The following is a 16,944-nucleotide window of genomic DNA, read 5'->3' as shown; positions in this document are numbered from 1 at the left end:
GATTGAAACCCTTTTCTCAAAAAGGCCAAAATCCAAAGAAAGCATCCAACACACAAAATCCTGGACAAGTGAGTCCAAAATACCAAGTTCAGGACCAAAAAGTCCAAAGCCCAGGACCAACGAGTCCAACACACCAAACCCCGGACCGACAAGTCCAAAACACCAAACACTAAAACCTCAACCAAAACTTCTTCACCCCTAAGTCCTTCTAGAGACTGTTATAAGGAGAACTATCTAGGCTTCTGAGGATTTCCCTCAAGCTCGTAATATGACACCTTAACCTTTAAGGTCAAGACATGGAAATCTGATCCCACATTATTTACCCACCATTTCATGCTCAGCCACATCAAGCTTGAGACCCCATTCAGCACCACATACAAGCTGTAACCCATCGGCCTAAACACTACAAAATACAAGCTCCAGATTTGTCTCTGTTGAGCAAACCTATTATTACCAAACTCCACATTCCATAATGTCGAAGCCATTTTCACCCTGACCCAGATATGGAGTTTTCAAAACATTGCTCCGTGGAACAACACATGCCCATTACATTTTTGGAGCCCACTTTTTAATGTGCTCACATAAGAAGAAACATTTTCACAAACTATACCTCTTCGATTCATGATCAAGAGGTAATTCTCTCCAATCAACCTTCGAGTCACCAAACGGAATTTTCTGTCGTGACCCTCAACTCCAGATTTTTATCTGACAAACGAACCTGTTATTACCAAGCTCCACATTCCATAATGTCGAAGCCATTTTCACCCTGACCAGATACGGAGTCATTGAATGCTTTGCTACCGGGAACGGGACAAACCCAATCTACCCTTAGGGTCCACTTTTTAGTGTGCTCACATGATAAGGAACATTTTCACAAATTACACCTCTTTGATTCATGATCAAGGAGGAATTCTCTCAAATCGATTTTTCGAGTCACCAAACGGAATTTACCGTCGTGACCCTTACACCTTAAGGTCCTAACAACTCGCTTAGGCACACATTCAGAACTACGATCTGGTTTGATTTCACTTCACGTGAATACGTAGGCAGTCCTTCAAGGACACAACCATACACCTCAAAATCACTTCAAGGTCCTAACAGTTAGCTTAGGCACGCACTCAGAACTACGATCTGGTTTGATTTCGCAAACACGCGAATACGTAGGCAGTCCTATTACAAGGGCGCAACCACACCCCTACAAACATTCAATTTTCACACCTTCAATTTGCAACTCATTGCAAACACACGCAGAACTACGATCTGGTTTTATTTCGCAAACACGAGAATACGTAGGCAGTCCTATTACAAGGGCACAACCGCATACTCCTTTCACAACATCTCCAATTTTCAATCCTCAGTAACACTCAGAACTACGATCTGGTTTGATTTCGCGAGCACGCGAATACGTAGGCAGTCCTATTACAAGGGCACAACCGCATATCCCTTTCAGTCTCAACCATCAACATCAATCCTCAAAGCAGCCCACCCAGCTGCTAAATTAAATCTTATATCTCTTTACTGGGGGTTTCTTCTTTAAGACGTCACCCATTCCTTGTTTTCCACCTTTCCACTTTGGGGGCTTCTCTTTCAAGATGCCACCCTTCCTTTATCCTCAAACATCTTTTGAGTCACAACTACAGTCCAAAATAAACCGCTCATAGCCTAGTGCTCGGTTTGGACGATGACAAGGTCTTGGTTCCGCTCTCTGAATCATCATACCTCGAGAATGGATCTCAAACAAGAAAACGGGGGCAAAGATGTCTGGAGAAGATAATAAATTCGTGTTCCCCAGCCAAGCGGATCTTCTACCTTAGGGATTTGACACGCGTTGTCACCCTTTGTTGGCTAGGAGTTTTACACACATAGGCAAAGTCTGTCAGAGTCACCCTCGTGCTGTGTCGATACTAAGTCTGTATCACGTTCACGATCGTCTGTTTGTCAGTATGTCAGTATGCGTCCGTGTGAGTCAATGTCGCAACGGTCACGTGTCTTCAATCCATAAAAGTTTGGGCTTGCCACCAGCAAGACTCAATATCAAATCTCACAACTTTTCAAAGCTTCTATCTCCCTTCGCCTGAGATATTACATGCTAGTTGTTTATATGCTAACTGCTCACATACTTATGTGCTTAGGTGCTTATATGCTTACATGCTAGTTGCTTATATGCTAATTGCTTACATGCTTATATGCTTGCACCCTACGTGATTGTCTATGCGACTGTGTATTTGTGTGATCACTAACCATGCAGGTTATCTGGAGAAGAAGAACTCACTTCAACTGAGTACTGGGTTCTTCCCAAAAAACTCTGACCCGTCAAGTCCAAAGGCTTCAAAACGCATCACATTCGACATGGTTGGCTAGCCTCAGAATGCACCCTTGTATGGCTGTCGAGCCTCAAAATGTACCTTCAACATAGCTGGCGAGCCTTTGTCCGCAAACAGTGATACAACTCAAGGACATATCCCGAAGATGCCTCGGGTACAACTCCTTCCCACAGCTGGCGAGCCTTTGTCCGCAAACAAGATACAACTCAAGGACATATCCCGAAGACGCCTCGGGTACGACTCCTTATCACAGCTGGCGAGCGTTTGTCCGCAAATAAGAAGTAATCCAAGGACATATCCCGAAGATGCCTCAGGCATGATTCCTTTCTATGGCTGGCGAGCCTCAAAACGCACCACCTTCAACACTGGCTAGCGAGCCTTTGCCCGCAACAATTCAAGGACATATCCTGAAGATGCCTCAGGTATGACTCCTTCCTATGGCTGGCGAGCCTTACAACGTGCAACAGCTGGCGAGCCTTTGTCCGCAGACAAAATACCGATCGAGGACCTATTCCGAAGATGCCTCGGGTATGACTCCTCCACACCGGCTGGCGAGTCTTTGTGCGCAAAAGATTCAAGGACATATCCCGAAGATGCCTCAGGTATGACTCCTTCTTATGGCTGGCGAGCCTTTATAATTAGTCTAATGGACTTTAAACGACCCGAATCAGAAGTCGACAGACTCTAAACTGTTTCCGACGGCAGGTCCTTGACTCGAATCCCCGAGTCGCCTCGACGTCGCCCTTCCCGACGGCAGGTCCTTGGCTCAAACCCTTTTGAGTCGCCTCGACGTTGCAATGGTCTTCAGGTTGTAATCTTCGATTGACCTTGAGATCATACTTTGACTTTTACCCTGTCCAAGCCTCAGTCAAAGTGGGAGCTCTGTAGATACCCAGTATCTGCACCTCCCAAAACCCACTCGATGATAATCGGACTATAACGTGTTTTTGATATGCGTGCGTGGATTGGCTATACATGAAACGTTTTAATGCACTACTCGAGTATTGATGCGTGTCTTTTATATGATGTTTTACATCCCATTTTACACGCATTTCAGAGCTCATTCTTGTAGTTTATGCTGCATTTCTCCCTATTTCCGTCTACTTCCGTATTTTTGTACATTATTGCAGAAATGTGAAGAATCCAGCGGAAATCGAGCTAAATCCGTCCCCAAGTATTCTACATTGCATTTGACGAGAAGTATCCACCCGAGGAACGAGCTTGGTGCGCAATTCAAGGCCCAAAAGACAAGTCCACGAGTTTTAAGAAGTCAAGTAGCAACTCAAGTAGTCGATCGACCATCACCCTCGGTCGATCGACCAATGTTCGGGTTCCAGAAGCTACTGTACACTGAGGACCAGTCGATCGACCACTTACCTTAGTCGATCGACCACAATGCTGTTCCAGACGTGAATTAAAAGACCGAGGAACTTGAAGCCCGTTAAGTTTAGGTTTTGGAATAATTGTTACGTACACTTTCTATATAACGTAACTGAGAATACCTAGTTTAGCATCAAGTTATTATTCAGTTTTCATTCAAGGTTTTATTCAGTAATTTTCATTAAGTTTCCGCATACGGTTCTTGATAGATAGTTAGGGTTTGGGATTGTTGAGCATTGGATTTTCGGTTCTTAATAACTAATCTTTCCTCTGCAATTCGGTATTCTTCTGCCCTAATTTTAGTTTATCTTTATTTTATCAATAGTTTAGAATTGCTAGCTAGTTTCCCGCAACCAATTTCATTGTTTATGTTAATTGCTTTCTTTACCGTTTTAAGCATGAGTTCAGTAGCTAGTTTCATCGTCAATGTTATTGTTTTCACCCTTAGTATGAGTAGCTAAATAGTTTGTGCTAGGATGTAGGCGAATTGTAGCATAGGCGGCATTAGATTAGACACGGCCTGAACCCGCGTGTTGGTCGATCGATCACCTTACCCGGTCGATCGACTGACCTCGTGAGGTTACCCTTCGTTTTAATTGAATTTAATCTTGTATTTAATGAATCGAATGCATGCGACCAGTTAGATGCTTATTTTATGACCGACCCAATAGATCGAAAGATAGGGTAAGTTGTTAGACCATCAATTGAATCGACTAAACTGTGCTAAGATCGAAAGATAGGTATAGTTTAGACCATTAGTCACTTTTCAGAACGAAAGTTAGTATTAGTGATATTAGGGACCTATGGCGAGATCGAAAGATGCCATTTGTTAAGAGTGGACCGAGAGGACCTCTTTATTTCCCGCCTCACCTGTGTTGACTCAGACCGACTTAGTTTGCTGCCGCCGAAGCTATAATGAAACGATCATCCTAGTACCCCTTCTTTATCTATTTAAACCGTCTTTTTAGTTCATTATCTTTATTTGTTCTTAGCTATAGACCATCTCAACTTAACCCCCACAATTGTTACCTTAGACCGAATATAAATCAACTAGAATTTACATCTGCCTCCTTGTGGTTCGACCCTGTTACCACTAGCCTAGGTTAGTCTTAATAGGAATTATAAATTTTATCTTTGGTACTCACAACGACGGGTATCAAATTTTGGCGCCGTTGCCGGGGAGGCAATAGTCCTAATTTTAGTTGTTTGATTTTTAAGTCTTTTTTAGTTTAAGGGACTTCTGTTCCTTAAACTTTTCTTATATTCTTTTTGTAGTTTCCTCTTATGCGCAGGTCACAGGGTGGTGAACTAGTGCCATTTGACCCTGAGATAGAGAAATTCTTGCGCGAGTTGAGACGAACACAAAGAGTACTACCGACAGAGGAAGAGCTGAGTACTCTGTCAAGCTATTACGAGAACAATCTGTTCGAAGAAGACCCACAGATCTTCACTGTTTCCACTTCTTGGTACCGAGACGATTACTTCTCCGAAATTCCGGTCATGGCCGAGGAAGCAAGTATAGCTAGTCATTAAGCCGACAACAGTGAAAACTTATATAAGGGGTTCAAACTACCAGGAGATGCCAGGAAGTTCGAACCAAAGCCTTCATACATTAGCATGGTTGAGAAGAACCGATTCGGGAGCTGCAAATGAAGATGCGGCTAAGCATATGGAGACCTTTATTGACTCTCATTCCCATACCCCCACCAGCCGGCGTGACCCAAGACCAGATCAAGGAGACCATGTTCATCTTCTCTCTTCGTGATGCTGCAAGGGAGTGGTATAGAGATTTGGACCGGACCGTTCAGGGGATCACCGATTGGAATTCATTGGCATTGGCATTCTACAAGAAGTACTTTTCTACTTCAAGGACGATTGCTATTAGAGCTCAAATCACGGGCTTTAAACAAGGGCCAGATGAGAATTTCCACGAAGCATGGGTCCGATTTAAGAAGTTGGTGCGAACCATACCGCACCATGGGTTCGAAAAGTGGAGCTTGTGCAATCATTTCTACAATGGGTTGTACGACGATCAGAGGGCCATTTTTGATGCTGCAGCCAATGGACGATTCGCTGAAAATTTGGGAGCAACCAAGGGGTGGAAGATCATTGACGATCTAGCTACCCACAAGGCCGAGTATGGGAATTCTAGAGGGAACCAGAGGAGAGCTGCTGAATCTTCCTCTGTCGCTGCGCTTGAGGCTCTTACTGCGAGATTTGACAAGTAGGAGCTAGGAGGATCTTCTAAAGGTGGGATGTACCAGGTAAACGCTATGTCAGACGGTCCTTTCGTCTGTGAAAGGTGTGGAGGTGAGGGCCATGTCTCGAAAAACTGCCCTAGTCCCTTTGAGTCTTGTGCTGCCTTTCAACATTATAGGCAGACCAACACCTACTACGAGCCAACCCACCCAAACTTGAGTTGGAGAAGCCAAAATGTCCTAAATCCAACTCAAGCTCCGCCGCATCAGCAACCCTATGTGCCCCCTCATCAAAAGCAGCAACAATATCAGAAACCTCCTTATGTGCCGCAGCAGCAACAATCGCAGAATTCTGAATTTTCCGAGCTTAAGAATTTGTTGCTGAAGGAGTCCCAAGCAAGAGAGGTCGGGATGAAGTTACTAGAAAGCCAAATAACTCAATTGCCTAGCAAAAGTAACACTCGAGCTCCCGGACACCTACCGACTCAACCTGAACAAAAGGAGACTCTAAATGCCATCACCTTGAGGAGCGGGTCCACCCTTGATGGTCCTGCCATGGTCGAGGACGCTGTTGAAAAAGATGAGCCTGAAACAAGTCAAAAGAAAGCTTCAACGAATAAATCAAAGAAATAGCCGTCTACCAGGTATATCAGTCGATCGACTGATATACCTAGTCGATCGATCAAGCACGGGTTCTGAGAGCTTCGAATGTACATCTCGGTCGATCGACCGAGGACAAAGATGGTCGATCGGCCGAGATCGCTGCGATCTTGAGGAATTTCGTCCTTTGATGCCAAATAATCTGCGAGACCACTTGTTTCGGGGTACCACAGTTCCGAAGACTTTAGGACAAGACCCGAATGCTGATGGGTCAGTCCCGGTCCCGAAGTTCGACCCAATGACGGTTAATGGTTCTCACTTGAGACGGTCTAAGGAGGGGTCTAGCTTCAACAAAGAGAAGGTGACGGACTTTCAGCCTAAGTCCAAGGATGCCGGCGCGCGTGATTTGGAGGAGAGGGCTAAGGTACTTCTTACAGCCCCTTACCCGGAGAGGCTAGTGCCGACCAAGGAACAGGTATCTTTCAGCAAATTTGAAAAAGTTATCCGTAGTCTGAATGTACAAGTCCCCTTCCTTGAGTTAGTAAACCAAGTGCCCGCTTATACTAAATTTATGAAACAACTTTTGTCCAAAAAGCAGTCACTTGAAACAGTGCACACTGTCGCACTTACTAAGGAGTCTTGTTCTTATCTGTCTCACACTGCGCCCCATAAGTTAGAGGATCCGGGCAGCTTTTCTGTTCCTTGCAAAATAGGTACCTTCTCTATTGAGAAGGCATTGTGTGATTTAGGGGCTAGTATAAGCGTCATGCCCTTGAGTTTAGCTAGGAAGCTTAAGTTGACCCGGTTTGCTATCACAGACATGACAGTTCAGATGGCCGACCGATCTGCGGTCGAGCCTATAGGAGTCCTAGAGGACATACCCGTCCAAATAGGGAAGTTTTTCTTCCCTGTTGACTTTGTTGTCCTTGACATGCCTGAGGATGCCCATATACCGATCATCCTAGGTAGGCCGTTTCGCACACTCTTGGTGCGATTATTGACGTAGGCTCTGGAACTTTGACCTTCAAAGTTGGGAAACATTCTATCATTTTTGCCCAACCTGCTAAAAACAAGGACCCCATGTGGCCTGTTACTTGTAATACGGTTTCTGAAAAGAAATCGTACTTTGTGCTTCCTGAATTGCCTGTCTCTATTACTACTCCTGTGCTAAACCCTCCGCCCCAGATTGGGAGTAGAAAGGAGGAAGAATCTGTTGTTTTAGACATTGCAGGAGCTGGTTTGGGGAAGGATGAGCTGCAGGTCACTCTAGCTGCGACAAAGCCTATCATTCAAAGAGGAGGTCTTGGTTGCCTGAGCTATGGAATTGATGAGATAGTTGATGACGAGCCAGTCAAAGCAAAGGAGTCCGACTTGGATTCCGGTGAGCCCAAAGAGACCCTTGATTGGGGAGATGACGAAGTTGATCCGTTGAGCTCTCCGACTGTCGAAGCTGAGAAGGGTGCAGCTGATAAGATGAGCACCATTGAGGCTACCTCTAGTAGCCAGAAGCCTACGAAGTGGGCCATACCGTGGTCCTTCTTGATCAACTATTAGTTGATCGAGCTCGTCATAAACTTCATTTTATTTGCTTTTGTTCAAACAATTTTTATTGCTTTTTGTGTGCGCGAAAACTTCGCATTTATTTCGCTTATTTAGGATTTTTAAGTACTTTAGACTTTATTCCGGGTTTTGCGCAATTTTGGGCGCGTATTATTGTACATTTGCAGGTTTTAGACCTCGGTAGCTCTAGTTATTGAGCTAATACGAAGAATTAAGATGTTGCAGCAGTGTTTTCAGTCGATCGACTGGCCTATATGGTCGATCGACTGCTTTGCAGGTTTATAGGAGCTACTGTTCACGCCCACTTGATCGATCGACCGATCGACCGATCTTCTTGGTCGATCGACCACTGCTGCTGCTGTATTTGTTCACGACCTCTCCCCTGCTGTGTTTGGTCGATATGCGGACTTAAGGGAGTCTTCTACTCCCCTTTTATCTTCCGTAAAATTTATATATTTCTTCTGTTCTCTCATTTATGCACAATTTTAGCGCTTCAAAATTGTTTTCTCGGTCTTATGCGTGGTATTTTTCTGTCTTTTCAGGCACTTATGGTAGCACTGCTAGCTACTGAAACCTCCTAGCTTATGCTGGTTTGGGGAGGTTTTCTTTGCTGCGCTTAAAGTCTTGTGAGTTCCTAATTTCTTTGCTTCATGTCATATTTATTTATTTCTCGCAAACTCCCATTTATATTTTTCTTCATTATATGATTTTGCACAATGGGGACATTATGCGATTTGGTTTGGGGAAGGGTTTTGCGTCGCATATCATTTGCTTGCATTCACGTTTACATTTTGTCTTGCATTGTTGTTTATTTCTTCATATACATCAAAAATCAAAAAAAATTGAAAAAATTTCAAAAAATTCCCATAAAATGCACGTTTATTTTAGCATGTAGGTCGAGTCGGAACGGTAGTATTTCCATAATGATTTTGCATTTGCACCTGTTTTGCCTGAGCCTTGCTAGATTAACATGTTATTATTAGAATCGTATATGCATAGTCTACGAGTTTTCGTTAAATTTCTTGCTGAACTTGAGACCTGACTTAGAAAATTGGCAAGCTACATCATATTTCTGAGGTTTAGAGCCTATAACTGGTGACATTCATGACCAGTTCATCTAGGAATGTGAGTAGTTCTCCTTATAAGACATGTTTCCTTAATTTGCATAAATATGAACTTGATCTGCTTAATACCTGTATGCATTCGGTTTGTGGTCTGTCGACACATGTGGTAGAGGTTTCCCTTTATTCATTTTGCCCGTAAGCTCCACACTGCCAAAAATATCCTTTTTTGTCCCATTTACTACATCCTACATTTAGCCTGTCCTTTGTCAAGCTAGTAGTTTAGTTTTTGGGATTGTTACTCGTTTTTGGTGGCATATGCTCTGTTGAGATGATGATTGGAAAATGAAAAAAGGAAAGAAAGAAACAAAAGAAAAAAGAAAAAGAGAAAAATGACTCGAAAAAGAAAAGAAAAAAGAGTTCTGTACTGTTCAAGGCAGTCGATCGACTGCCCAATTAGGTCGATCGACTGAAGATCCGAGAAAAAGTCAATTCGCATAATTTAATCCTTATCTTTTGGCGATTTTTGCTCCCATGTTTCATTTATATTTTATGGGGAGTTTATTGATTTAGTATTTTGGAGACTGTGAGTTTTGTGCTTGCTATAGCACCGTTTCGTTTGATTATGAGCAAAAAGTTGGATGTTGCCACTTGGTTCCGTTTTGGTACTAGCTTGATCACCTGTACCTCCACTTTACCATAAAATGTTTTGCCTCTTCTTACCCATACCTCACATATCCCATATATACCTCGGCATGTGTCATTGGTCATCTGTTTGGTTGGAATGCATATGTACGGTCATAGAGATCATTTTCATATTCTATTGCTGGCATGTTTTCATAGGTCGTAGTTAGGTGAGAGTCACTACAAAATTAATTCTTTCTATCTTACATATATTCACCTGTATTTATTGAGTGATTTGAGCGACCCGTGAGAGTCCAATTTGATAAGTCTATATAGTTGGCGGTTAAGCATAATTTTAACGACTACATAACTCGTTTGCATGATTCACATTACTAGTTGATTGTTGGTTGTGCATTAAATTGGTTTAGGATTAACAGGTTGCATTTCGCTCTGAGATTGAACTTGTTCCATTAGGTTATTAGATCGAGTCTAGTTCTTGCTTGGGGACAAGCAAGGGTTTGGTTTGGGGAAGTTTGATGCGTGTCTTTTATATGATGTTTTACATCCCATTTTACATGCATTTCAGAGCTCATTCTTGTAGTTTATGCTGCATTTCTCCCTATTTCCGTCTATTTCCGTATTTTTGTACATTATTGCAGAAATGTGAAGAATCCAGCGGAAATCGAGCTAAATCCGTCCCCAAGTATTCTACATTGCATTTGACGAGAAGTATCCACCCGAGGAACGAGCTTGGTGCGCAATTCAAGGCCCAAAAGACAAGTCCACGAGTTTTAAGAAGTCAAGTAGCAGCTCAAGTAGTCGATCGACCATCACCCTCGGTCGATCGACCAATGTTCGGGTTCCAGAAGCTACTGTACACTGAGGACCAGTCGATCGACCACTTACCTTAGTCGATCGACCACAATGCTGTTCCAGACGTGAATTAAAAGACCGAGGAACTTGAAGCCCGTTAAGTTTAGGTTTTGGAATAATTGTTACGTACACTTTCTATATAACGTAACTGAGAATACCTAGTTTAGCATTAAGTTATTATTCAGTTTTCATTCAAGGTTTTATTCAGTAATTTTCATTAAGTTTCCGCATACGGTTCTTGATAGAGAGTTAGGGTTTGGGATTGTTGAGCATTGGATTTTCGGTTCTTAATAACTAATCTTTCCTCTGCAATTCGGTATTCTTCTGCCCTAATTTTAGTTTATCTTTATTTTATCAATAGTTTAGAATTGCTAGCTAGTTTCCCGCAACCAATTTCATTGTTTATGTTAATTGCTTTCTTTACCGTTTTAAGCATGAGTTCAGTAGCTAGTTTCATCGTCAATGTTATTATTTTCACCCTTAGTATGAGAAGCTAAATAGTTTGTGCTAGGATGTAGGCGAATTGTAGCATAAGCGGCATTAGATTAGACATGGCCTGAACCCGCGTGTTGGTCGATCGACCACCTTACCCGGTCGATCGACTGACCTCGTGAGGTTACCCTTCGTTTTAATTGAATTTAATCTTGTATTTAACAAATCGAATGCATGCGACCAGTTAGATGCTTATTTTATGACCGACCCAATAGATCGAAAGATAGGGTAAGTTGTTAGACCATCAATTGAATCGACTAAACTGTGCTAAGATCGAAAGATAGGTATAGTTTAGACCATTAGTCACTTTTCAGAACGAAAGTTAGTATTAGTGATATTAGGGACCTATGGCGAGATCGAAATATGCCATTTGTTAAGAGTGGACCGAGAGGACCTCTTTATTTCCCGCCTCACCTGTGTTGACTCGGCCGACTTAGTTTCTTTGCCGCCGAAGCTATAATGAACCGATCATCCTAGTACCCCTTCTTTATCTGTTTAAACCGTCTTTTTAGTTTATTATCTTTATTTGTTCTTAGCTATAGACCATCTCAACTTAACCCCCACAATTGTTACCTTAGACCGAATATAAATCAACTAGAATTTACATCTGCCTCCTTGTGGTTCGACCCTGTTACCACTAGCCTAGGTTAGTCTTAATAGGAATTATAAATTTTATCTTTGGTACTCACAACGACGGGTATCAAGTATGAAAAATGATTTCAAAAGTTTTCTAACTTCATTTGCATTAAAATAACACTATTTAGAGTTAAAACCGTCTTCGGACCCAAAACCGACTCAGAAACCCGCAACTCAAGTCAACCTGATTTAACCCGAGTCAACCTAAATCTCAAATGTCGAAAATAATGCCATGAATGTCTTCATCATGTCATTTCCATTAAAATGACCCTATTTAGAGTCTAAACCGACACCGAGCAAAAAACCGACTCGAAATTCAAATCCCGACTCACACGGGTCAAACCCGAGTCAAGGACACAAAATACCTACCCCAAATATCACCTAAGATGAAGCTTACACGGCTAAGCAACCATCCATGACCACAAATCATAACCAACAAAACATTGGTTAGAACAAATGCAAAATCCAGATTTGCGAAAGGGACAATACACCACATTGTATCACGAGGTAGCTCGCGCCTCAATGGGGTGTCTCCTTAGTCTCCAAGCGAAATCGACCGACCTACCGTCCCACATTTCTCTATAAATACCCACCATCACACACCACAATACTTACGCGAGTGTCCGCCCCCTCACCTCTCCCTTAAACTTCTAGACTCGACTTCCTAAGTCACAAAATCGACACGTGTTTACGACGTACCGATCGTAAACACAAGCCTTACACATATTGTTTGGTACTGTCGCCATGAATTTGACCTACCCATTCGACCAACTCAACATTAATCAACATGTTTTAATTAACATACTTTCAACATATTTTCAAAACAAAATCCTTTTTTAAGGCACTCTTTTAAACTTCCTTGATCGTGAGTAGTCGCTACGAGAAAACCGTCTCTCAAGTCGTCTACGTCGCAAACATCAAAATACGTAAGTTTGAGGGTGTAAACATCTCATTTATTTCATGTATTTACTGTTTTTATGAGTTTATATGCATGAACAACGCATAACACGATTCAAATATAGGTTAGACGAGCCAAAACCGAGTTTTGGCCCGAGACAGAAGCTCCTTGCTATGCATGGAAGCTCGCGCCTCTTGTGGGTGTCCGGGTCAGATTCATCCGTGATTTTTCTCGTCTTTCCTTCAACACTTTATTTTATTTTTACTTCTTTCCTTTTACGGTTTTTACCATTTCAAATGTTTCAATTCATTTTTATGATAAACATATTTTGACCATCATAAAAATCATCCTTGGTTCTTTATACCATGACAGTTTAATCCGTGACTCGGTGATATTATTTGGTTAATTACATTTTAATGGGTATTTTAACACCCTTTTCTTTTATTTACCATTTTTATCATTTATTTACATTTGTAAACATATTAGTAATAATTCATAATCATCCTTGGTTCTTTATACCATGTCGGTTTAATCCGAGTACGATGATTAACATGATTAATTACAAATAATTGAACTTAACATAATTAGTTCAAATCAAACATTTTCCTTTTACCATTTTATTATGCTTTTCAAACATGCAAGTCCGACAACGAATATTACTAACATAATAGTAATTATTCCGAGTCATGCAAACAATACTTGCAAATTATTTAATCACAAATATGGTTTTAAACAACTTTTTCAAACAACCAGGAGACGCCCCCTTGGGTCGGCTCATGGCTCGCGCCCCAAGAGGCCGCATGTTTCCATCTTTCAAAACCAGGGCAGAGCCTCTTCTCTCGCCAATAGGCTCGCGCCCCAAAGGGGCTGCCCGACGCTGTTCTGCCTCGTTTTTAGCACTTGTCTAGGACGATCCTGATTACGGTTAATCCGAATACATGACGGATCAGATTGACAAGCTTACGTTTTTACACTTTGTCATTTGACACCCTTTTTCAAATAATGGATCGTGTTAAGCATCATAACCCGAATTTGGTAAATGGATGTTTAATTTTCGTTTTCACATGCAAACCAATCTAAATCCAACTTTGACACCATTTTCTTGGTACATGGATAAACAAACCGACTTAGAAAGCTCACATGTTAGGTTAAACTTTTGGATGCGCATTCATGCATTCACACCGTTTTATCAACTCTTGCACTTAAACAACCACGATCGATCAGTAGAGGCCGCTAACGTGGGCGGGATTGGGTGTCCGATTAAAGGGCTCCCAATACGTACCCTCACCCCTTACTCAGAACCTTTGGATAGTGGATGGCCTTATCCAGGGCGTACGAGAGTCATTATAGGCATAGAATGCTAAAAGGGGGACGAGTCCTTATCTTTAGCACCTATGTCAAGCACCGCTTTTTGCCTTGATTGACCTAGGTATAAAGTGGATTCGAACGGGTTCCAAGCATCCCACAAATGTTTGGTGGCGACTCCGAACATCTCTAATCATTTCGAGACCTTTACCGAGTTGAAACCGACTGATCTAAAGCGATCCGGACGAAAGCATTTTTACGTCACCGAGCGTGGCTTTCTAGACCGCTGCATGTCCACACTAGACAAAATTGATCACAAGAAGGCCAAGGAGCTTCTTGAGAAAATGGCTTCCCATACTTTTCATTGGAGCAATGATATGCACAAAAGGAAAGGAAAGTCAACCGTCTATTCGGCTAACAATGTTGAGGTCAAGGGGTTAGTAGAAGAGCTCAAGTAACAAGTTGCTTTGTTGAACTCAAGCAACACCTCTAGCAACTCTTAATCTATTAGAAACCAAGTGTATTGTTGTGAAATTTGTGGAGACCAAGGACATCCACCAAATGAGTGTCCTTTGATGATGGGAGAGGGTAATTGTATGGAGCAAGTAAATGGAGTGTGAGAATCAATTCTGGCAAAGCAAGCATTCAACAACAAACAATACCACCCCGGAATGAGAGCCCACCCAAAGTTTTCCTATGGATCACAAAATGTCCAAAACCCCACTTTCCAACAAAAATCACAATTTACACCAAACTTCCAAGCCCAAAAGCCAAATACAACATTTAACCAAGGACCACCGGGTTTCCAAGGAAGATCTTTCCAACCAAGACCACAATTCCAACCACTCAATCACTAACCAACCCACCATTTCAACAAAATTCTCAACCCTTTCAACAACCCAACCAACCCAAGTCAAATATGGAAATCATGATGGAGCAATTGATGAATACTCAAACCTAATTCATTGCTCATTCTAACCAAAAACAAGAGGAGACAACATCTTCTATCAACCAATTGAGAACCCAAGTACAAGCCTCCCAAAGAATGACGGACAATCAAATCTCTCAATTGGCTTCTCAAATGAGTCAATTGCAAGCCTCAAATGGAAAGTTTCCGGGTAAAACCGAAGAGAACCCAAAGACCATAAATGCTATACATTTGAGGAGTGGTAGAGAGTTAGAGGACCAGGTGTTCATCAAAATGAGAAAGAGTAGTAAACCGGATGTTGTGGTTAAACCACCAAAGGTGATTGAAGAAAAGGTGGTTGAAGATGATCTAGTAGAGGTTGTTGTGGAAACTCCCATGGTTGTGGATGAGCCTACCAAGATTGTTGAGGAACCCAAGCAACAAATAGTGAAACCTTATGTGCCACCAATTCATTTTCCTCAGAGGTTGGCAAGGGTAATACTTGAGCAAAAGTATGGAAAATTCATGAACATGATGAAGATAATTAACATTACAATGCCTTTCATTGATGCCATCAAGGAAATACCAACATATGGTAAATTATTAAAGGAGTTGATTTCCAACAAGAATGCCATGCAACCATCAACGGTGAATTTGCCTAAGGAGTGTAGTGCCATTCTAATGAATGAAGTACCCCAAAAGCTTGAAGATCCGGGGAGTTTCTCCATACCATGCACAATTAGGACCGTTCATATTGAGAGAGCTCTATGTGATTTGGGGGCAAGCATTAGTCTCATGCCTCTTAAGATTTTCAAGAAATTGAAAGATTATGACCTTTCACCAACTAGAGTTTCTCTACAACTTGCGGATAGATCGGTGAGGCACCCAATTGGTCTTGTAGAAGATATCCCACTCAAAGTGGGCAAACTTGAATTTCCTTGTGATTTTTATGTGATGGATATTCTCGAAGACTCAAACATTCCCATCATATTAGGGCGCCCTTGCCTTGCCAAGGGGGGTGCCATGATTGATGTGAAAAATGGGAAGCTTTCTCTTCAAGTTGGTGAAGAAAAGGTGGAGTTCTCTTTGAACAAAGCTATGAAGGAGCCTTCGGAAGCAAAGTCTTGCTACATGATTGATATGGTAGAATAATGGGTTGACATGAAAAGATTTGAAGAAGACAAGGGCTTATAAGGATTTCTTGAGGGTAAGGTAAAGGATTGCAAGGAGCACCGGGAATATGATTTGGCTATGGATTCAACAATTGAAGAAGACCCAAACAAAGAATTTGAGAGCTTGAGAAGGGATGGTTAAAAGGAGGAGAGATCCACGCCTCCTCAAGTGGAGTTGAAACCTCTTCCCTCTACTCTTAAACATGCTTTTCTTGGCCTTAATAACACATACCCTATTATTTTCAATAGTGCATTCTATGACACCAAACTTCAAAAATTACTCAATGTTGTGTGAAAATTCAAGGATGTCATTGGGTACTCAATTGACGATATCAAGGGAATTAGCCCTTCTTTTTGCACTCACTGCATTCACTTGGAGGATGAGGGTGCATCTTCCATTGAGCCTCAACGCCGCCATAACCCACAATGAAGGAAGTGGTAAGGAAGGACGTGTTGAAGCTCTATGATGAAAGTATCATTGACCCTATCTCCGATAGTGCATAGGTGAGCCCGGCGCATGTTGTACCAAAGAAGGGCGGGGTCACGGTTGTTACCAATGACAAGAATGAGCTAATTCCAACAAGAATTACAACGGGTTGGAGAATGTGTATAGACTATAGACACCTCAAAAAAGCGATTAGGAAAGACCATTTCCCCCTTCCTTTCCTAGACCAAATGTTGGAAAGACTTTCCCAACACTCTCATTTTTGCTACCTAGATGGGTTTTCGGGATTTTTCCAAATCCCGATTCACCCCAATGATCAAGAAAAGACCACTTTCACGTGCTCGTTTGGCACTTTTGCTTATAGGCGCATGCCCTTTGGGATATGCAATGCGCCGGCCACATTTCAAAGATGCATGCTAGCTATATTTTTCGAATATGTTGAAGATATAATGGAGGTGTTTATGGACGA

The 16,944-nt window shown here is 42.1% G+C and overlaps 1 protein-coding gene across 1 annotated transcript; it reads left to right on the top strand.

Moving 5' to 3' along the window:
• Nucleotides 1-14,996: 14,996 nt before the first annotated feature.
• On the top strand, nucleotides 14,997-16,010 carry LOC141600704 (uncharacterized). The gene has a single exon (XM_074420949.1). It carries the CDS (start codon nucleotides 14,997-14,999, stop codon nucleotides 16,008-16,010), a length of 1,014 nt encoding a protein of 337 aa, XP_074277050.1.
• The last annotated feature ends 934 nt before the right edge of the window (nucleotides 16,011-16,944 follow it).

This window comes from Silene latifolia, chromosome 9 (assembly GCF_048544455.1).
Source record: "Silene latifolia isolate original U9 population chromosome 9, ASM4854445v1, whole genome shotgun sequence".
In the NCBI taxonomy this organism is placed as follows: Eukaryota; Viridiplantae; Streptophyta; class Magnoliopsida; order Caryophyllales; family Caryophyllaceae; genus Silene; species Silene latifolia.
Note: the sequence above shows the minus strand (reverse complement) of the source record. Positions and strands in the feature narration are given on the sequence as shown.